Source organism: Mya arenaria, chromosome 14 (assembly GCF_026914265.1).
Source record: "Mya arenaria isolate MELC-2E11 chromosome 14, ASM2691426v1".
Lineage (NCBI taxonomy): Eukaryota > Metazoa > Mollusca > Bivalvia > Myida > Myidae > Mya > Mya arenaria.
Window position 1 is genome coordinate 51,404,172 of NC_069135.1, and position 24,931 is coordinate 51,429,102.

A 24,931-nucleotide genomic window follows, 5' to 3' on the forward strand; every position below is an offset into this window, starting at 1 on the left:
TTTATTTTTGGGGGTAGGGGTTGAGGGGGTAAGGGGGGCTGGATACAAATAGACGGGAGAATAATTTGACTGTACGACTCATAGTTTGATGTAAATAAATCAAGATTAAGAATGTTCGATCGGCGCCAGTATCATAAAAAAATACCTTTATGTAACAGAAATCATGTTTCCTTAATTTCATAAAAGATATGTTAATCCTAATTCCCATCCCCCTTATTCTATTCCATATAAATTCACAATTTAGAATAGTCTTGAATATTCTCATACTTTTGATATACAAACTTAATGTTCTTTAAATCCAGCTTGAAATTGCGAATTTCTACTACTACGTTAGACATATAACATACGACTCTGTATTATACGGTCTTCGAGGTCTCTTAGTTCAAACAAACGCGAACAAATCAGAATCGAATGAAATGTTTATATTGACGTAAGTACGAATGTTCTTATCAAAAGGACATCCTTCATCTAAATCTGATTACTAAACAATTTTAAAAAAATCAATGTCTGGCCATTTCTGACGTTTATAAAATACCAATTTAGGATTTACCTTACGACTAAAACCCTTTATCAAAACGTCCCCCTCACGAATAAAATATAAACTACCTAATAACAACACTAAGCTTCTATGTTAATAACACTGCCATTCTTAATACATTTTTTATATCAGTAAAATAATATTGGTGCGAATTCTTCTCCAAAAATCGATCACTCCTTTTATAGATAAAATAACCGCGAACAAATCAGAGTCGAATGTATGTTTACATTGACGTAAGTTTGTTTGTTCTTAACAAAAGGACGTCCTTCTTCTAAATCTGATTACTAAACAGTTTTCAAAAAAATATATATTATATGTTGCAATACCTGCAAATTTATCAATGAACTATGTTTTACACTGAATGAAATCCCAAGAAAACCAGTTATCTACATAATAAATGAGTAAACCAATCAGGTAAGATCTCATATCGTACCATTATACGAATACAATCGGTAAACCCTGGTAAATATATCCACGACCTATTATTAGTCAGAATGAGGTCAGATTTCAAAAGATAACAAAAATTCATATAAATACGTGAAAATACATCAGTATACCGCATAAATACCACATAGAATTGTTAAATAACAACAGTATAGGTTTATCCGTCTAAACGTTTATTTCTAAGTAAATAGTATTTAACACTATCAAGCATTAAACACACGTTAAGTCTAGTTCACTAGCGAACGTAGCGGGCTAGCGATTGGTTGAGAAATAGACCAATAAAATCCGATATATATAAGACAGCTGTAACAGCGAACATTCAAAATCTACTACACTACAACGAACGCGGTATAAGCGGATACTTAACTTAGTGCAATGCATGAAGCGATGGCTATTTCGTTACTTGAAGCGATCAAAAAAGGTGATGATGAAACTGCAAAAAGGATTTTAAGACACAGATTATATTCCAACATAGAGCGACAAGGGCCGCGAAAAGATGGCACGCCATTGTTCTGGTGCTGTTGCAGGGGAGATTTTGAGCTGGCACGGCTGCTGTTGTTGCACGGTGCAGAAGTGAATCGTCCGACGGCTTGGGGTGCGTCCCCCTTGCATGCAGCCGCCGACCACAATCAACCTGATGTTATATTGTAAGTACTCGTTGATTTTATATTTTAATGATTGTTGGTGTCGGGAAGCTATGAAATAACGTTACGAGTATATAAGATACAGCAAAATACTTAGTCTGCATACTAAATATTCATGGTTAAATTCAACGCAATTAAATAAGTAAACTCGGTTTTAATGCATTTTTATTGCCTGTCTCGAAGGCAAATAGTGTTGAAACAGATAGTGCATAATAATTGATCACAACTTAATAAAGAACAAAAACGTACATATATAGACTATATATACATTTTTACGAACTTTTTGGTCCATAAATCCGCCTTGTCGAGTTTTGGTCATGTAGCGCGATAAATCTCGTTTTCGGAAGCATACCAATACTAGATTGGTTGCTAATCACTCAAGTATATGACAAATAATTTTACGCCATACTGCGACAGCCGTAACTAATAAGAAAGAAGTCGTTGACCTATATAATTTTACCCAGGTAATTTCTCACATACTGACGAGGAAAACGTATGTATTCTCTGGCGAATGCACAACGTGGTTTTAAGTGAAAATATAGAGCATGCACATTTGCATGATATCGATTGCTTTAATGAGACCGGAATGAGTTGGTGTATCCACTTGCGTACCGAAATAGTCTCGACAATTATATCCGAATCCTGCGTAAGAAAGATTTTAACTATTTTGATTCTGCGTACCGAATAATATCCATTGTGTGAGTTTCTGCATACCGCGTACCGCCCGCTCTTTTGAGTACCGAATATTATCCATTGTGTTTGTTTCTGCATACCGCGTACCGCCCGCTCTTTTGAGTACCGAATAATATCCATTGTGATAGTTTCCGCATACCGCGTTTGCAAAGGGGGTGGGGTTGGGGCTCAGCCTCAAGCTTCCACGTAAGTAAAGTAGGAGAATACTCAATTATAAATGCGAGTATGCAATGTATGTATTATTACGAGTTTAAGATCGCCACACACTTTATTCATAAGTTCATATTTGTAGCACACAGGTTATCGCTTAGTGCATGGTACATGCTGATTAACCTAAAATGTGCAGTTTTTAACAACATTGCTAAAAGAACAACACAAATAAATGCCCCAAAATCGCCATTTAGGTCATGTTCCCACATAATAGCGTTGATCAACAATCCAGTTGCTGACGATTTTTCCGCGTTGACAGCCGAATGAATTCAAGGCATAACATAACGCCGACCAGGAAATGGAAAGAGGTGAAAAATATGTTAGGATTTACGACAGCTGTCTAATGTTTTTACACATTTATGGCATTGTATTTATGTGTTTGAACATATCTTTTAGTACAAGCGGTTTGTTTCATCTCACCTGGGAATGCGGTGGTGAAAATATTTACATATGTATGATTTCTTTTGCGATTGTGCGAATGAATGGACCAAATGTTATTCCGTATTGTTTTTTATACAGACAAATTTATTATTTGCGGAATATCCTATTTTAACAGTCTATACACAGGTTGTGAGCATATTCAGTCTACTATGAACCAAACATTATGCACGGGGAAATCAATGGGCGCTAACCCTTAAACTCTAAATGACCAAAAAACGCTTAAAGATGTGCGGTTTAGTTCACCGATGATTCAGTGATTAAATAGTCAAATACTAGCATATATCTTTTTAGTTCAAATAATTGTACGTTGACGGATTTTTTACGATTTTTTATATGGCAAATCTAGAAGAATCTCGTATAACATGTCTATTGTTTTAGACTAATATCTTTATATCAGTAAATATGAATGAAACAATTCGGTATATCATTTTGATAGCGTAAAAATACCGTGTTTGGAATATACTAGATTTCGATCAGTCGCGTGTATACATATGTAAATCTAACTACCAAAAATAATTAACTAGTATTTAAAAAGCTTGTCATCATTGAAACACGCACGTTGCGTTCGTACCAACACCTAGTCACGGTGATGATGAATGCGGAAATCTTCTCCACAACTAATCGATTTCAAATGATGTGATTTGCATATTTGGTGACGTCTCGAACCAGTAATATACGAGTTAGAAACTGTTTAAATATAAAGGTTTTCATTTAGCCGCTGGCCAAGGGCGCATTTCCGTATTTTGTATCTTTCTAACTTATAAATGGTCAAATAATAATGATATTATTTATTTCAATTTTATTTTTTTTAAAGATAGTGTCAAATATTTACATGTTTTTAAATCTCATTTCTTAAGATTGGCTGATATAGTAAGCATTTGATAATTTCGGAAGACCGTTCCGGAACCGGATGTAAGGACTATCCCTATTATTTGAAGGGAATCGTTTTTGATATCTGAATGTACGTTTCCGTAGGAAAAACGAAGAAGGAGTGAACATCTTCCTGTGTGCGTTATGACCTATCAATATAATTTAAGCGACCTTAAACCTATCACGTGAAAAAAAAAAACCTTTCAGGTAAATTATTAAGAAACAAGATTCGTAAATAAGGAGAAATATAAGCCACTTTCACGTGAAAAAGCCCCCGTCATGTGAATTATTTAAAAACAAGATTCGTTATTACGGAGAAATATAAGCCACTTTCACGTGAAAAGGCCCCCGTCATGTGAATTATTTAAAAACAAGATTCGTTAATACGGAGAAATATAAGCCACTTTCACGTGAATTGTTTAAAAACAAGTTTCGATAACAAGGACACACATATAAGTCCCTTTTAAGTGAGTTATTTAGTTCAAGTTTCGATAATAATAATAATAAGGACAAATAAAACGTCCGAATCACTTACAGTATGAACAAATCACGGGCTTTAAGTGCGATATTGTTGTAACTTAGAACAGAAATAGGGAGCGGAAGAGCAGTCTGGCGCTAAGCACTTGAAATGTACATATTGAAACTTGCTCGGACGAACAATCTCTCAATGTTCTCCGCTTATTGGACTCGGAAGAAGTAGGGAAATAGAGCGGAAGACATCGTTATAAGAAACGAAGAGGACACGGTCATCAGGTCGCCAAAGCAATTGATAGTATAAATATGCGGTTAAGGTTTACCAAATGGGAGGTTTACCAAATTTATATGCAACAGAAATCTATATTGTTAATGGGGGATGTTGTGATGTGAGAAATGTGTTTATGAGTTTGTATGAGTAAATTGTTTAAATAAATCGCATCGCAACACTGGCACCGGATTTTCAAACTCAAACATTTTTTTTTTTTAAATCAAACAAATCTTATAATTCCTCACTAAAAATTATAATACCGAATATGTGAAAAAATATTGATTTTTTTTTTAAATATGCACTTTGTACTGTATATTATAATATACAGTACAAAGTGCATATTTGAAAAAAATATATTTTTAGTTTGAAAATCCGGTGCCAGTGCATCGCAAAGTCCATTCAAACAGGACCGATCTAAGCTAAGCGCACTATTTTTTTTGGCTTTTAATTTTATTTTATTTTATTTTATTTTTATTAGACTTTATGTAAGAATACTGTCATCATTGGAGAATGGTGCTATTAAAAGTAAAACTCATTTTAAAGCTTATTACAATAAACAACCCATTGTTTGGTAAAATCAAGCCTATAAGCAAAAAGTTTAGCTAGCTGAATGATGTTCGAGGAATCGGTGCTTGCCGTCAGACGGTACAATTACCGACCCACGCACTATTTAACGTTTGTTGATGATTAAAGCATACTCCTTCTAAGCGATTATTAACAATGATTAATACGGCTGTGTATTGCAGTATTAAACTATTCCAATATAGTACTCCGTCACAGCCGGAGTGTTATACAACGTTGTTAGAATGAGTAATCGTTCTGCCATTTCATTGGATCATTTTAAACGTTCTACGATTTGATTGGACAATATAAAATGTAAACAAACTGGATGTAAACAAACCGATTCATTTAAAAGAGGAACGTATAGAAAACAAATGAATGGCTATGACCTCTGCGTTTTCATTGAAAATATCAAAGCTAATGAAAATTATCAATTACGTCAAGTGAAAACGACAAGCGAGGGTAAAAATGAACAATTTTGACAAATAATCAAGTTTAATGTTTATTTTTTTTGAATGATGATTTGAAGTTTGAAAACATTTGCGTCAATATAAGCTTAATACAAATAATCCAGTTAAATGTTTAAATTGTTTAAATGATGATTTAGAACATATTTGTGCCAAAAGGATAAAGATTTCAAGCACCAACTTTAGATTCGATGTTTTTTAAACACATGTATGGGAAGTACATACGACTGTTCTTGTTATCATTTACATAATAAGGAGTAATATACGTGCTGCTTTTATTCGAAAACATAGAAGGCCAATGCAAGACTGAGGCTTCTCTGATCTAGGATGCTTTATTAGCCTAAAGCTAGGTAAAGATTTCTTAAGATAAATTGATTTGTGTTATCCTATCACGCAATGCGGACAAAACGGAAGTCAACGAAGCTTCACTTTATTTATTTATTTTTTGTCCAAATAATATCCATTCATCCTACGTGCTTTTATATGTGTTGTTACTGGTGTACGTATTATATTATCAAAATAAATACTGGTTAAACCAAATAATAACCATTTATTAAAATACCGGTGACATAGATCCGAACACGCGAAGGTACATCTATCTCCGTACTACCACAGCGAAATGAGAACAAAAACTTTTGGTTTGGGTTACCCGGTCCTACCGACGAAATAGGCGCCGACATTACCGCCATATAGTCTGTTGGTAAAATAATATAGATACAAAAATAAATATATATATATATATATATATATATATATATATAATATATATATATATATATTAGAGTGTGTGTGTTTTAATACGTAGTTTAGAACCCTTTCAATCTTTAACCAGAATATATCTTAAACGCAATTTCCCAATGATGAAAATATTTTTCTTACATAAAGCGTAATAAAAAAAGTCTACCTTTAACCCTACCTGATTTTAAATCGGATGTAAAAAAAACAGAAAAATGCAGAAACAATCCTAGCCGAAAGTTAGCTTGGCCTGTTTCAGTAACATAATCACCTGGCTGACAAATGATTCTTTTGAATAATAAACACCAGTCGCGGTTTCGTATTTTCGTATGTCCTAGTTTCGAAGAAAAACCAAAATGAAAATGCAAAAATAATTTCAACAGGTCATGTTCTTATTGAAAAACGTGACGACAAAACGTATTCCGATGATTTATTTGAAAAGTTTATTACAGCATTACGTTTGAATAGGTGACTTAGCAATGAGAGTGTACTTTTCACTGTGATCGTTGCAGATACGGAAAGAGATGCTTTATGATTGTGTTTGTCAAATTTCTTTATACTGTTCAAATATACATTCATCATTTTGACTTAATACTTTCATTCTGATTTGATTTTCATCACGGCGTAGTTTTTTAGTAATCGTAACTACTCGGTCATCTACGGCAAGCTCCGAAGATTGACTCTTTGTATAATAGCTGAATGTGTTTCGAATGACAATTGTATATGCCTTTTAGTTCTTGGTCAGAGCTTGATAAGATTTAGATGCCCTCGCCCCGGTCCCGATTTCTAACTCAATACAACAAAATTGTTTTTGGTCAGTGCTTGGTTTTAATATTGACGTCAGATTTAAGATGCCTTTTGGCTCAAGTTCTAGCCCCGGTACATTCCCGAACTCAATGCAAATAACATCCGTGTTTAGGTTAGTACTTTAATAGATTAAAGTGGTCAATCAACGAAGGCCGTTGACCGCATTAGAGATAAGAGTAATCCCCGATCGGTTATAAGATTGTTTCAATACAGGACATTGATTTCTGCTTGTGTTTTATGAATAAAAACACTATAAGGTCTTTTGGTGCAGGTTGGGTGCGATTTTTTACCATGACATGCACAACTCAGTACAAGATAAAGTTTTTTAAAGGGATTTTAAAATTGTATCACACGATTTGGTATTACGTGACGAATTTGAGAAAGCCCATGACTATCCGTCACAAGTCCTATGTAAATATAGGATCTCTGATTCAGTGCTATAAAAATGTATCATGAGTGAACGTTATCGAAGTAAACAGCTCGTCGCCCGTGGGTGGGTACAAGTCATTGTATACCTTCCCGTTTAAACGATTTGGGGATATATATTTAAACATTGCAGGATTTATTGCGCAACCTAGTTTAATAATTACTAGTATGATTCAAATATGTAACACCCAAAGTACTGGAAAATAACTTCTTTTACGAAGTGAAGGTTTATTTTGAAGATTTCTAAAACGCCTTTGTGTAGGTGTGAACAGGCGCACAATCTTTTCAAATGCTCTTTGTTGAATTATCACGATTTAAATTACGTGGAAGCGATGCATGTTTTTACGGAAGAATTTTCGCTGATCTGTTTTAGTTTAGGTGCTGATGATTTTGATAACATTGATGTTACATAAAAGTCGGGTGTCTCCCTCCTTCGCCCTTTGATGTCTCATAGCTGTACTCACTGTATGTTTACAGATACATTATAAATAAAAATAATAGGCAAAATCAATTGTCAAATAAATTAAACTGCACTCATGTGAAGGCGTATATTTCTTTATTAATATACTTCTATACCAATACACTGTGTCGCCTCATGTATATTATATATAGCCTTAAAAGTATTAAAAATAATAATGCTAAGCTCATACGGCAAGTATGGTTCAAGTTGTTCATATTCCTTAAAGCTTCCCTCTCACAGACTGATTGTCTACACATCTTTTTTTTGTCTTGGAATGAGCCTTTTTTGCGTAAATTTCTGGCAACCAGTGATACAAGACTGCTTACAAAAGATCAGATCGCAGTTGTTCATATTTACGTTCAAAAAATGATGTTATGTGACTAAAAGCTTTACGGACATAATTTTCGGCAATTTATAAAACAATTGAGATCTGTTCTATTGTGAATGATCTAATATGACTAAATTGAAGGCATTGATGCTCAAATCAGCCGATTCTAAGACAAAAAAAAAAACCGTCAAAACTGACAATCTACAACCGGTTAATTAGGGTCTGCGAAACGGAAGAAAATACTGTGCTGTGTGTCCTTGGCCATCAGTAGCATTGTAGAACAATCCTGCGTCATACTATCAGGGAATAGGAAGAGTTCTTCAAGACCGTAGAACCCGGAAATTAGCTTAAATGACGCTTGTTCTAAATTCCAGACAAACTGAGATCTGTTGTTATATTAAGGAATATATCGACCACAACGTGCTTGGAGAAACTGATAAATAGTTCACCCATGTGTGTACTTTTATATTAACCTTGTGGTGTTTGTAAATAAATCAATATTTATAATTAAATAATACCCCCCCCCCCCCCCACACACACACACACACACACCAACACAAGTTACATCATGCTGTCTCCTCCAAGTTTTTTTCAGTACTTGCATCTTATCCAGAGAAAAAAAATATTTATGGAAAACGATTTCAATGCGTTTATCTTTGCACAGGAACGTGCAGACCCGGAAGTTCTTAATGTAAAGGAAACATTCCAGACAATTGCAGACAAGTAATATATCTTATTTATATTGTTCAAGAGTTCAGGAAGTGTGAAACAATTGCCATGGTTACTAAGTATGATCTGACATTACAGACTTTTTTTTTTGTTTCATTTTTATTGATGTTGGTGGTGTTGTTATTGTTGTTGGTAGTGGTGCTGTTGTTTTTGTTGTTGGTATTGATGTTGGTGCTGTTGTTTTTGGTGTTGGTGTCGGTAGTGGTGGTGTTGTTGTTGTTGTTGTTGATAGTGTCGGTGGAGGTGTTGTTGTTTATGTTGGTGGTGGTCTGGGCTGTTGGTGATGGTGATTGTGGTGCTAAGAAAAAACTTATTTATACATTTGCATCAACTTAAGCAATCTATAAAAAGCCAATGATGCTTAAATGTAAAGTGTGATTCCTCTTACTCAAATGGAAAAAAATATTTCACTTTAAAATGGAATACTATTTTTATAAGAAAACTTCTTGAAACACTTGTTGCGCAAATTTGCATGTTTTATTTTTTTTATAATTGGCTTACATTGAAACAAAGAAATACAAAACCTAAACATCATAATAATTCTGTCTCGTTATGGAAACATTATGAACATATTTTTCGCCAAAAAATGCAAATATTTTGATGGATGACCATTAATTCATTTGCGTTATGCTTTAGTCAGAATTATGTAAAGAAACGACACTTTTGAAATGAATTACATAACCCGACTGACGTCAGCAACGTCAATTGATATCTTAAATGGGTCAAAGATTACAATGGCGTGGTGCAATTAGGAAGAAAACTAGAACATATTTCAATTCAAAATAACAATGCATATAAAAGAGAATAATACCGCGAGACGGACACTGATATTGTTATTTGAGACGATCAGGAAGTTTAACTGACACTCAATAAATCGGTCATGTTTACAGAAGTACAAAATGATGAAACAGCTAGCAGTGTTTACTGCATACCTCGTTTTCAGAAGACGGTCAAATCCGGTCCGGTAGCCTTAAAGGAGTACGATACAAGTTGATGCAAAACAAAGTTGTTGTTTTTTAAAATTTAATACATTATCATGACTATACAGATTAAAACAAAAACAAACGTATTATTTGTGAACAGATAATAATATTAGCGATATGTTGGCGCTTTTGTAACTTTCAGCATCTATTAAATCGTAAGTTTTACCGATATAGTGTCCCTTTAAATGTAACCAATATCCTGTTTACACGGGTCAATGCCACGTTAACAAAAGGGATTTGAAAGAAGATTTGCGGTTATGGTATTCCTCTGACAAACTTCGTTTGCACTTTGGAGCAGACGACAATTTGACGTATGCAATTTAAAACTCGTGTAGGCATTGGCCAATTTAATTTTGATAATCAAGCGAAAAATGAAAAACAATTCAGAAAATCTTTCCGGAATAACTTACAAGTGGCGTTCAAACCCAACAAAACTTTCTTGATAATTTCAGGATATTTTATATCAGGCAACGAAACTTTTTTATTGACATCTTTTAAGACCTTAACCGTGTACGTCAAATACAGCTTGCCAAATATGGAACACTCAGGAAGCGAAGGAAATGGAGTCACTCAATTAAATTCAAGGACGTGCATGTATATGCGCCCCTCCCCACACGAATGTTTCTGTTGATATGAAATACGTCATAGAAGAGGGCGCACTTAGCATCCTCTTCATTTTTTTGAATATGCAATTTAAAGATATAGTGTCACGTGCATAAATACGTAAACTTAATGGCAATATTTTTTAACAATTATTATTTGAGGACTAGTGCACGAGACATACTGAAAAAATGCAAATTGTTTTCAAGTGTTTGCAATATTAAGAAGTAGTTCAGAACCAGTTTTACACTGGTGCTCGTGTTTGAAAGATTGTCGTTCATATTAATATGACACCGTCGTGTTTATGTATCAAATATTCGCATTAATATTTTTTTTATGGAAAAAAACGACATTATTAAAAGGTATTAATTAACGAGAGTTGCTATTTCCTATACATTGTTTTTTTATGGTTCAGACACGTGCATAACATTCTCAGTGTTAACATTTGTATAGGCAATTGCCAGGGGCGGGTCCAGGAGTTAACGTAAGGGGGGGGGGGCTGACTTAGGGGCGCAACTTTTTGACATGCGCCCCTACATAAGAACCGATAATATATTGCAAAAACTAATTGCATGTGGGCTTGGGGTTACTGCCTACAGACCATTGTAACGATATGAAGTAAAAAAAAGTGCAATTTGAGCATGTTCAATAACTTTTTTAACTCCCATAACCATATTTTCACTCTAAAAAGTAAACAAAAACAGGTGCGCCACCCTCTAAAACCGCTAGTGTTGGCAGTGTCGAGTTTCGTTTGTTTCAGTTTTTTACATGGTCAGAATAAAATGGGAATACATACAACATTGAATGAAAAGAAATTAAACTTACTTTCATCAAATTTATCAGTGTCTTTCATGTATCTTCAGATTGTTGATCGAATTTGGCGCCAACGTCAATCAACAGACGAACAATGGAGACACACCCTGCCACCTGGCGGCATATCGGGGATACAAAGAATGCGTGCGCAACTTGATCCAAAATGGCGCTGATGTCAGTCTCCGAAATAGCAGACGACACACCCCGATCCAGGAGGCATACATCCGGGGACATACCGAAATATACACGTATCTACTCAACGTTCAAAAACTAGGTAAGTTTGCTTAATGATAGATCAATTTATTTGCTGACTTGGAATTTGAATGGAATTGAACTGAATTTCGAATATTTCAACTAAAATCTGGGCCAATAAATACAAACAGTCTTATGTCTGAATCTAGACCCAGAAAGCTTTTTTTTAATAAATGACAAAAACGCTTCTTTATTCTTTTTTTATTTTTACAAAATACATTTTAAAAATAGTAAAATGTTCAAATAGAAATATAATTCAGCTCAAGTTTTAATCAAGTTTTACCAATAAATGCTCTTAATATTTTACAATAAATATCAGGGGCAGTGACTACGAACAGTCTCAAGTCTGAGTTCAGACTCAAGACTCAATATGACAAAACTTCATTCCATTGCAATTTTCCTTTTATCCGAGCATTGATAGTTAAATTTGCTGAAATACATTACTATTTGAATGGTTTAATATTATTAACATTTTTTGTTTGGTGAAAAAGAAATGGAAAAATATGATTTTTTATTCCTAAAGTTATAAAAATGCTTATCTGAGTCTGAGTGTAGAATTGGACTTGAGACTATTCGTAATCATAGCCACTGATTTCAATTTTGAATCTTAAGTCTTTAAACACATTTGAACCTGAAACTCAGTCTCCTGGTGTGAACGAGTATAGAGATCCGGGATGGTAATCAATATTCAAATTAAGTAAATATTATGGCCATACATCATTGACTTCATTCACACTATTGGTCAGCTATTACTAACAAATAATCCGATTAGCTACATCGTTCACAGATCCAACTTAGATCAATATTAAATACCAGCTCAGCTCTCAGCATTAGGTTACTGAACATGAAAAGGAAATGAATCAAATAGTGTTTTGTTCTGGATTTGAATCGTGGGTGGTCTGATGGCTTATTAAAGATGTGCGTCTACCAAAATGTATTAAAAGATTGGGTGCAAAATTCGAGGAGTGAATGCAAAAAGGTTCTAAGTGACATTAAATAAAGAACGAGATAGAACCTTTTTGCTTTCACCCCTCGAAATGAAACTTTCAAAAACGATATCTTAAGTATCACGTGAACCTGCTGTGATTATATTTCTTCAATGTTTTGTACAGATGGCTCAAGTCGTTCATCTCAAGTTCGTTTTTAGTCAAAAATAGGCTATGTTGATTTTTTATCGGAAGTTTGACATGAAATTTCAACTTTACTCTTTTCAAACGAATCACATTTGACATTTCCTTAACGATTTGTTTTGACAGTTTGGCTGCCTTGAACAGATTAATGGATGTTCCCATCTTCCAAAACGAACAATAAACTCCTTTCTTGCTTCAAATGCCCTAATTCATCAAAATGTTCATGTTAATTGATCAGAATATCAAGTAACAATTTGAAGTAACATATTCTTCATCAGCCACATTAATCATATATGTTGTGCGCCTGGATTTTGTTTAGGTTTTTGTTCTCTGAAAAAGATTTCATTTAAAGAATTTAAGTACATTAATACTAAAAGGTCAAATTAGACACGAAACTACGGTGGGTTAATAAGTAAAATGAAACCGAGAATCGAATACAACCAGTGTTTTTTATACTTCTTTGCCGTAGCCGATACCCGGTTACTTCCCCAAGGGCCAGACCCTCTTTTTTTCTCAAGATAGCCTTTGAAAATCCCCATTTTCAAAAAAATAATCAAATAGAATCTCACTATTAACTACTTGGTGTGACATATTTCCTTCTTTATTGATATGATTCTCCATTTATTCCTAACATGTTTAAAAAAGAATCCCCCCCCCCCCCCAAACTAGCAATCTCGTGTCAAATGTTAACTATTTTCTAATTTATTCTTTCAGTCGTACAACCCAAGAAAACGCTATCGACCGCACAGAATGGAATGGCTCTCTCGCACAAATCAACCAGAGATGCATCCTTTCTAAGCGAGAGTAAAACTCAATCCCCAAATCTCACTACCGGAACAAGTCTTTCATTACCCCGGCGTTCTGTTGACTATTCTTATCAGACTGACTACGACTACGACTCAAATTACAATACTCCTATGTTGAAAGATGGATTTTCCAAACGCAAAGAAGTTGTTGGTGTTTTAAAGCTTAATTTTATTCCACACAACGACTTATCATCGACCGATATGAGTAGTTTTCGCTCATCTGTAAGTCGGTCTAATACGAGTTCAATGAATGACTTATCTTCTGTTGAATCAACAAGGCTTACAAGTGGTGCTGCGCCAAAGTCGCTTATGTCTTTCAAGAACATTTGAAGTGTGTGGATGCGTGATAATTATGTGATAACTGTTTTACTTTGACAATATTACACCCCATCTGGGCATTTGTTTTTGGCAATTGAATACAAAGGTACTACGAATTGTACTAGTCAGTTTACGACCATATAATAACTGTAAGAGACAGTTTAACCTTAAATAAGAATAATACTTATTACAAACATCGTTTTACCTTAAACAAGGATATTGTTTATTACAAACATTGTTTTACCTTAAATGAGAATGTTATTTATTACAAATAACATTTTACCTTAAATAAGAATGTTGTTTATTTCAAACATGATTTTACCTTAAATAAGAATGTTGTTTATTACAAACATGATTTTACCTTAAATAAGAATGTTGTTTATTACAAACATGGTTTTACCGTAAATAAGAATGTTGTTTATTACAAAATGACATTCCTAGCACTTTCTTTTGTATACCATTTCGTCTGTTTTCTTCCTAATGCTGTAATTTAAATTTCAACATATCAAAACATTACAACAATACAATAATGTTATGACACGTCTATTTTTAATTCTAGTCTCAGCCTGGTGCAACTTCCTACTCATATGTTTTTATTCTCAAAGAATTTTGTACATGTAATAAGGTATTTGACCTACAAACATGTGTAATTTGGATGTCTAGTTATACATAGGCGGCTTTGTTTTTTACTTCATTTTAGCATGGTGAAATATAATTGTTGTCGTTAAAAGGTTATAATTTTCGAAAGATATGCTTTTTGCAACAGAAATTATTTGAATTTCAAAATATGTGCTTTACATTAGGAGTTATTCCATTTTCAAAGACCAGTAGTTTTAGTTTTTAAAGCTATTCTTTCTAACATAAATTATTTGATTTTCAAAATATATGCTTAGCAACAGAAATTACTTGATTTTCGAAATATATGCTTTGCAGTAAGATTTTTGTTAACAGCAACTGTCACATACTCATTTCGAAAGAATTTTGTAAACTTAAGCCTTAAATAACTCAATTTTCAATAGTGCTGCTAACGCTTTGAGGCAAAATAGAGCATTTTTGTGGGCACATGTTTAATTATTTTTTAACAAAAGAGCTCCTATTTGAATTGTCGAAGATGTATCATTTTAACAAGCATTTTTTCACATTTCTCATGAAATTATTTGTTTGCAAACATTCGCATTTCCAAATCACATCTATGAAAATATGCTATGTCAGATGTTATTGAGTTATTATATCATAATAGAATTGTAATACTTAATTTAAGAACATGGTTTACGTATAAAGTAATTGCATCATACGATACGTTTAATTCTTAACTTAAAAACATGGCTTAAGCTTAACTTAACTTTTAACTTAATAGGAAATGGCTTAATGTGCTTTATGACAAGACACAAGATTTGGTGTTGTTTCGATAGGTAAATACTTCTCGGTTGAAGCAGGGGAGCTGTCAATTAAATGATAATATAAACAATAACTGTCGCCAAGTATAAATTTCGAATAGCTGATACGGACCAACTTCGATTTACTTCCTACAACAAGTTCACATATATAAATTGTATGTCAATATGATACAGGCATTTATGGCTACATTCAGAGGCTAAAGGGCAAATCGGTGAATTCATAATTAAAATGAAGGCTTAATTGATTTCCTACTGGCAAATGAATATTTAGTCATTCAAGGAAGTGACTGTTTCAATGTAAATTGTTTTAATACTTTGATACAATTGTTGGCCGTTGTTTAGAAATTACACATGGTAATAATTTGGCAAGCCCCTTGGACATAATGTCTAAATCATTTTAAAAACACGCGCTAATTTGCATTTTAAACTCAATGATAAAAATGTCATATTTAAACAAGCACTGCAGGGCTGGTATTCAGTATTGGTCTTAACTGGATCTAAGAACGATGTAGCTAATCGGATTACTTGTGATTAATAACTGACTAATAGATCGAATGAAGTCAATGATGTATGACCATAATATTTACTTAAGTTGTATGTTGAATACCACCCCTTTTAATTAATAATATGAATGGTTATATTCTTGAAGTGTGTTGTTTAAATAAAACCTAGTCATCTTATGCATAATGTTGATGTATTGATGTATATCAATTCGGGTACGATTTACAATATACATGCTCTGACTACATGGCCAGTATTTGTAGTGATAAACCTAGTTTTGTTTGATATATGAAACATTATGTTTATGCATTTCAGTCATTTACTGTTTCATTCGGAACTCCTCGGCCATTTTCCATCGAAAACGACATTGGATGTTCTATGGACGGTTTACAATGTCAGAATGTTTACATTTAACTACACTGCAAGTATATCGCGTAGTAATTTCAATTTTGCAGTTAAACTTAACGACTTTACTTCGAGGAAACTTAAGTATTTATGCAATAAAACACTTCACTGGCAATCAATTTAAACTTAGATATACAACATACAGGTGAAACCAATTAGTCTATACCATTATTTAAAATTTAACGAACTATTATTTAAAATTTTACAAACTACTTCTACTGATGTACCGGCATACATCTGAGGTTGATGAAAAATGGCCGAGGAGCTCCGAATGTCACTGCTGTGATACAAAAATGTTGCATAACACTTTGCTAATAATATTTTCGTTAACTTTGTACATGCATTCATAATCATGTTTATTTATTTGTACAGTTCTTAAGTGTAATTCTTAAACTACGAATTTAATAATACATTGTTTTCATTAGAGGGATGATTTATATTTTACGAGATTTGAGATACTATGTATCTTGTAAATTCCATAGGTGGCAGTGTCAATCAAATATGGTAAAACACTATGTTTATCTATACGTAATTGCATATCTGTTAAAGTTTGGTACCGATACTGGCGCCTATGGTTTAAAGTTTAAAAGTGGTATCTTATATATTATTAATAAATGTATATGATTATCGATACTGGCGCCTATGGTTTATAAGTGGTACCTTATATAGTACTAGTAAATGTATATGATTATCGATACTGGCGCCTATGGTTTATAAGTGGTACCTTATATAGTACTAGTAAAAGTATATGATTATCGATACTGGCGCCTGTGGTTTATAAGTGGTACCTTATATAGTACTAGTAAATGTGTATGATTATCGATACTGGCGCCTGTGGTTTATAAGTGGTACCTTATATAGTACTAGTAAATGTATATGATTATCGATACTGGCGCCTGTGGTTTATAAGTGGTACCTTATATAGTACTAGTAAATGTATATGATTATCGATACTGGCGCCTGTGGTTTATAAGTGGTACCTTATATAGTACTAGTAAATGTATATGATTATCGATACTGGCGCCTGTGGTTTATAAGTGGTACCTTATATAGTACTAGTAAATGTATATGATTATCGATACTGGCGCCTGTGGTTTATAAGTGGTACCTTATATAGTACTAGTAAATGTATATGATTATCAATCATGATGTTACGGTATCAGTTATTATTGTATTGATTATCAATTTCAATCTCTGTGATTTTTGTGTCCATTTTTGCAATGGTATATTTTGTCCCAAACAATATGTTATCATATTAAACCCTTAAATGTATGATTGAGTTGATATCTTTATTTAAGTAGCATACCTCCGTACGCCTGCACTAGCAGTTGGTAATAAATTAAGCTAACCACGACGCATAATTAATTATACATTCATAACAAATGTTAACAGAGTTGCAAAATTACTTTTAGTGAAAAGAAACAAGAGGGCCAAGATGGCCCCAACATGAATGACGCAACGCCATTGGTCCAGGACTGGACGCGGTGACCCCATATTTTTCCATAATGGGTCACCAAATTTAAATCGAACCAAAATGGCGTCTATTTTCCGATTCTGATGACTATTCCGATAGACTATTCCGATAAACCCGAATATGATTACCTGTGCCCCGTATATCCCATATCGGGTCACCTACTAACCCCGTGACTTATAATATCGTTCATCTGATTGAAATTGCACTTTGTGCTCAGGTGGGCTAAACCCCTGAAATCTTGGGCCATCTTATCGGAAACCAACAGAACACGTTATCTAGCGAATTGTTATTGGAATCATTACAGAACGAGCTTGTTTAAGTAATCATTATACGCGTTATTAGGGATTTAGAGAAAGAACGAAACGCCGTATTTAGGGAATTGTTTTTGGGAAAGAACGAAACGCCGTATTTAGGAAATTGTTATTGGGAAAGAACGAAACGCGGTATTTAGTGAAAAGATACAGGGAAAAAACGAAACGCCGTATTTAGGGAATAGGTATTGGGAAAGAACGAAACGCCGTATTTGGGGAATAGTTATTGGGAAAGAACGAAGCGCCGTATTCAAGGAAATGTTTTTTTGGGAAAGAACGAAACGCCGTCATTAGGGAATTGTTATTGGGAAAAAACGAAACGCCGTATTTGGGGAATAGTTATTGGAAAATAACGAAACGCCGTATTTAAGGAATTGTTATTGGGTTAGAACGGAACGCCGTATTTAGGGAATAGATATTGGGAAAGAACGAAACGCCGTATTTGGGGAAGAGATATTGAGAAAGAACGAAGCGCCGTATTTACGGAATAGGTATTGGGAAAGAACGAAACGCCGTATTTAGGGAATAGTTACTGGAATAAGTTAAGGAATTGTTATTGGGTAAGAACGGAACCCCGTATTTAGGGAAAAGATATTGGGAAGGAACGAAACGCCGTATTACGGTATAGGTATTGGGAAAGAACGAAACGCCGTATTTAGGGAATAGTTTTAGGAAAAGAACGAAACGCCGTATTTAGGGAATTGTTTTTGGGAAAGAACGAAACGCCGTATTTAGGGAATTGTTATTGGGAAAGAACGGAACGCCGCATTTAGGGAACGGATATTGGAAAACAACGAAATGCCGTATTTACGGAATAGGTATTGGGAAAGAACGAAACGCCGTATTTAGGGAAAAGTTATTGGAAAAGAACGAAACGCCGTATTTACGGAATAAGTATTTGGAAACAAGGAGAAGACAGTATTTAAGGAATTGTTATTGGGAAAGAACGAAACGCCGTATTTTAGGAATTGTTATTGGGAAAGAACGGAACGCCGTAATTAGGGTATTGTTATTGGAAAAGAACGAAACACCATATTTAGGGAATAGGTATTGGGAAAGAACGAAACGCCGTATTTAAGGAATTGTTATTGGGAAAGAACGCAACGCCGTATATAGGGGAATAGATATTGGGAAAGAACGAACAGCCGTATTTACGGAATAGGTATTGGGAAAGAACGAAACGCCGTATTTAGGGAATAGTTATTGAAAAAGAATGAAACGCCGTATTTAGGAAAAAGGTTTTGGGAAACAACGATAAGACAGAATTTAAGGAATAGATGTTGGGAAAGAACGAAACGCCGTATTTAGGGAATTGGTATTGGGAAAGAAATAAACGCCATATTTATGGAATAGGTATTGGCAAAGAAGGAAACGCCGTATTAAGGGAATAGGTATTGGGAAAGAAGGAAACGCCGTATTAAGGGAATAGGTATTGGGAAAGAATGAAACGCCGTATTTAGGGAATAGGTATTGAGAAAGAATGAAACGCCGTATTTATGGAATAGGTATTGGCAAAGAAGGAAACGCCGTATTAAGGGAATAGGTATTGAGAAAGAATGAAACGCCGTATTTATGGAATAGGTATTGGCAAAGAAGGAAACGCCGTATTAAGGGAATAGGTATTGGGAAAGAATGAAACGCCGTATTTAGGGAATAGGTATTGAGAAAGAATGAAACGCCGTATTTAGGGAATAGGTATTGGAAAATAATGAATTTGGAAAAGAACAGAGCGCGGAATGTAGGGATTTTTTTTTGTGAAAAGATCAAAACGCGAAATCTAGATATTTGTTATTTGAAAAAAAATGACTTACATTCTTATCGGAGCACTTACCGGATGGGCAAAGCCAGAGTGCGAGTATAAATAAGCTTACACACCACCACCATTATTGCAATGTTTCACTGATGACGTTGTCACGTTCTACTGCCCTCTCAATCGCAGCTCTTGTCAGTTGCCAGTCTGGCAGTTCAAATTTAGTAGTTTTGTCTGGTGAAACTTAAATATCTTTACTGGCAGTATTTCGAAGTTTCCATGAACACGATATAGAATGTTAAATACACCAGAGACGCGAAGTAACCATGAAGTCTGAAATAAATATAGGAACGGTCTGGATTTCTTTTGGATCGTTTGCCAAATAAAGACAAAAATGCTTTCTCTGTTTACATGGGTTCAATAACAAATGACAAAGGTGGCGGAACGTTCATTCACTTCAACAAGTAGACTTTAAAACGATTAGCTGCATAAGTCGGTTACCGGGAACTGAAAGTGTATCCGGGTTCCCATATCAGGGTTTTAGCTGGAGGGTTTATGGAAGGGTGCTGCACCCTGTCCTTTTTTGGAAGCACCCTTTTGCCCTTATGGAAACTAGAATGTGCCCCCTCCTGCCTTCAAAGAATTAAATGCTAAAAATAATCAAATATTTCGTTTGTTTTGATTAAAACTTAAAATTATGATTATGAAATTAAACAAACTTTATATAATAGGTAGTTAAAAACCTAATATTACTGCAAATAAGCATTATTTCTTTCATTTTCTATGAAATTCTTAATGCTTTAATTATTCACTGCCCGATACAATGTTCCCTTTTGTCCCTCAGCACCCTGTCCCTTTTCTGTGGTACCCTGTCCCTTTTCTGTAGCACCTTGTCCCTTTTCTGTAGCACCATGTCCCTTTTCTGTAGCACCCTGTCCCTTTTCTGCAGTACCCTGTCCCTTTCTGCAGCACACTGTCCCTCTTCTGTAGCACCCTGTCCCTTTTCTGTAGCACCCTGTCCCTTTTCTGTAGCACCCTGTCCCTTTTCTGCAGTACCCTGTCCCTTTTCTGTAGCACCCTGTCCCTTTTCTGTAGCATCCTGTCCCTTTTCTGCAGCACCCTGTCCCTTTTCTGCAGCACCCTGTCCCTTTTCTGCAGTATCCTGTCCCTTTTCTGCAGCACCCTGTCCCTTTTCTGCAGTATCCTTTCCCTTTTCTGTAGCACCCTGTCCCTTTTCTGCAGTACCCTGTCCCTTTTCTGTAGCACCCTGTCCCTTTTCTGTAGCACCCTGTCCCTTTTCTGCAGCACCCTGTCCCTTTTCTGCAGCACCCTGTCCCTTTTCTGCAGTACCCTGTCCCTTTTATGTAGCACCCTGGCCCTTTTCTGCAGTATCCTGTCCCTTTTCTGTTGCACCCTGTCCCTTTTCTGCAGTATCCTGTCCCTTTTCTGTAGCACCCTGTCCCTTTTCTGCAGTACCCTGTCCCGTTTCTGCAGTACCCTGTCCCTTTTCTGCAGTATCCTGTCTCTTTTCTGTAACACCCTGTCCCTTTTCTGCAGTACCCTGTCCCTTTTCTGCAGTACCCTGTCCCTTTTCTGCAGCACCTTGTCCCTTTTCTGCAGCACACTGTCCCTTTTCTGCAGCATTCAGTCCCTTTTCTGCAGCACCCTGCCCTTTCTGTAGCACCCTGTCCCTTTTATGCAGCACCCTGTCCCTTTTCTGTAGCACCCTGTCCCTTTTCTGTAGCACACTGTCCCTTTTCTGTAGCACCATGCCCTTTTCTGTAGCACCCTGTCCCTTTTCTGTTGCACCCTGCCATTTTCTATAGCACCCTGTCCCTTTTCTGTAGCACCATGTCCTTTTTAAAACCAGGCTAAAACCCTACCCATATTGAAAAACGTACCCAGCCCGCGGGTACCCGTCCATTGGCTACTGTTAAACGGCATGGTAAATATTGACACTTGATTGCTCAGCTTAGGTCCCAAAAATGGTTTGGTTGGGGTTATGCATCCTTTTCAAAAACAGGTAGGGTAAGTAGGCTTTTTTATAGGCTTTATATAAGAGCGTAAATTGTCATCATAGGAGAATGTTGTATTCAGTACAAAGCTTTAACTACATTATATAACATACTAAATTTTATTCTATTTTATTTATTTATTTACTTTATCTTTATTTTCTTCTTTAATTAATTAATTTATTTATTTATTTATTTTATTTATTTATTTATTTATTTATTTATTTATTTATTTATTTATTTATTTATTTATTTATTTATTTATTTATTTATTTATTTATTTATTTATTTATTTATTTATTTATTTATTTATTTATTTATTATTCCATTTTTTCATTATTATTTTTTAACAACTGACTATAAAAGCGGTAGCGTCTGCGCATTTTTCATATGTATGTTCGGGTAACCAAAACCAAAATATTTTCTTAGGCCTTATCTGTCCAGCAGTTGTCAATATTATCATGTTTATAACTCTCCTAAATCAGCAAAGAAAAAAATGAGAAGAAAAGCCCTGCACTAAAAAATGCAGCCGTATCGGCGTGTCAAAGTGCAGCGAATGCAGAAATATTCTTTATCAATGAATAATGTGTTTACATGCAATGCATTGCACTTTTTTACATCCCGAAGAGGAAACTATTTGATCAATATAATAACACCCACAAATAATTCATAAGGATTCCGACCCACAAATAAACTAATTCTCTGACTCGATAACATAGAATAAGTGTTTAACCGGGAACACTAATTTTTGGTTCAAAAAATACATGTACTTTTAAAGAATAAAGAATAAAGAAGAAGAAGAAGAAGAAGAAGAAGAAGAAGAAGAAGAAGAAGAAGAAGAAGAAGAAGAAGAAGAAGAAGAAGAAGAAGAAGAAGAAGAAGAAGGAGAAGGAGGAGGAGGAGGAGGAGAAGGAGAAGGAGAAGAAGAAGAAGAAGAAGAAGAAGAAGAAGAAGAAGAAGAAGAACAAACTGCTGGTAAAAAAACCCGCACAATGCCCCCGCACCCTGGGGACATTCCAGGAAAGACGCATTCCCCGATATTTTCGGCACGAAAACAAAACCACTGCATTCAGTCGACTCTGCGGGGCCACCTGAAAGGTAAAAAAACGGCCCATTTCCCCCGGTATACCCCAAGACCTGGAGGGGGGGGGGTACAATTGACTAGCGCATTACTGAACATAGGACCAGACATCCAAGTTCACATACAGTCGAACCCCATTTGCTCGAACTCCCAAATAACCGGCGAAAATACCTCGAGCCTCAGAAAATTCGAGCCAAGCGGGAATGCTTACCTTAAGTTTATAGAAATCGGTTCTTACCATCCAGTTCGAGCCATCGATGAATTCGAGCCAAGCGAGTTCGAGCCATCGGGGTTAGACTGTATTTGTGATTCTGATGCCTTAACACTGCATTGACATATAAGGAAGTAATTTGTTCATGAATGTTGACAAGCAAGGTTATTGCACAAATCGTAAAACAAAATTCAGGTGATAGTGCATCAACAGGGGGGTTCTGAATTATTGCACAGAATATCACCTTCCAAGATATTTCAGATTTAAAAATCGGGCCTTGATTGGGCGCATGATAGCTGGCATTCAAAGATTACATTGTTGGAATACATCAAAGGAAACTTAAGCAAAGTCTGGGTGATTTTATTCTTTACGTAAAACAATTTACAAAAGCATTAAAAAACGACCATTCAGACATAATGCAACCAATGTAGTGCATATAAAAGGTATTCAACTTCTTCCGGGAGGGGCGTTTAATGGGTGGCTTGTATGCAGTGCATTGGAACTTAATTGTTCAAAGTGCGTGTGTGTGCCACAATTCACAGACAGAATGTAACCCTGGTTAGAGCTATTTGGGGCGTAGCCAGCGTTACGCAAATACGCATGTGCGTAACATCAATTTCAAAAATGAAAAATATATATTGCCAAAAATGGCATCAAAGTCGAGGGCTAAGCTAAAAAAAATGATATCAGAATAAAAGGAAGACCAGCTAAAGGAAGCATTGCTTCTCTGTGCTTGATAGCTTACTGAGCCTAAATCGATCAAATGGAAGGTACAAAGTCGGCGGCCTCGAACCTATAAATCCCTCCAAATACACCTCAGAGCTCAACATGGTAGTTCCATTTTCCATTTTTTCCCTGGGGAGACCCTTCCCCCCAACCCCCAACCGGCTACAGGGATATTACCCCTCCCATACCCGCTCCATTTCGCGCGTCACATTCAGTAAAGCCTGGCTACGCCCCTGGCTATTCTGGTAGTTACATAATGAATAAGATAATTGAGCAATATCTCATTGGTTTGTAACTTGATAATTACAATGATATTTCCTTATGTGCATTCAATATTGGTGTTAAAGGGAGTAGACACCAGATGGTACCAAACTCGGCAAATATAGTATCTCCTCAAAACAAGTCTAGAATTATAATTACAAGCTAGTATGAGGCCGATAATGTATCATTTAACATACTTAAAAAATATTTTGTCGTGTACGTGAAGTTAGCGGCCTAGCGGCCTAGCAGCGTGAAGTTAGCGGCCTAGCGGTCTAGCAGCGTGTCAATGATGTATGATCCTAAGATTAAGTTATGTTAGATATGGAATGTTGAATACCACCCCAGAGCGACGTCGTTCATAAGAGAAGATTTCAGAAAGCAATACTACTGAAGAAGTTATAGACCTTGACCACAGGCATTTGGCTCACTGATTGTGTCTTAAAACTTCACTCTCACAGATTGAACGTTTTGACAACTTTTTTTTATTTTCTGTCTTGGAACGAGCCAATTTATGTGAAAAATACATGTACACCAGTCATATTAGCCGGCTAACAAAAAATAAGATCGCCGATTTTTATTTTTAAGTTAAAAAAAATAATGTTTATGCATTCTTATACCGTTAGTAACGGTTTTAACCATAAAACTTTAATTATGGAAAGGAAATATGAAAATCTGCGATCTGATCTTTTAACAGCAGTCTTATATCACTGTTTTGCAGATATTTTCACAAAAAAATTGCTCATTCCAAGACAAAAAAATAAAATAAAAAATGTAAAAACGGTAAATCTGTGAGAGTGCACCT

The 24,931-nt window shown here is 35.2% G+C and overlaps 1 protein-coding gene across 1 annotated transcript; it reads left to right on the top strand.

The window, feature by feature from the left end:
- The first annotated feature begins 1,146 nt into the window (after window positions 1–1,146).
- LOC128217567 (26S proteasome non-ATPase regulatory subunit 10-like) lies at window positions 1,147–17,575 on the top strand. The gene is made up of 3 exons (XM_052924778.1): window positions 1,147–1,629; window positions 11,545–11,768; window positions 13,591–17,575. The coding sequence occupies exons 1-3, from the start codon at window positions 1,358–1,360 to the stop codon at window positions 14,010–14,012; spliced, it is 918 nt and encodes a 305-aa protein (XP_052780738.1). The 5' UTR covers window positions 1,147–1,357; the 3' UTR covers window positions 14,013–17,575.
- The last annotated feature ends 7,356 nt before the right edge of the window (window positions 17,576–24,931 follow it).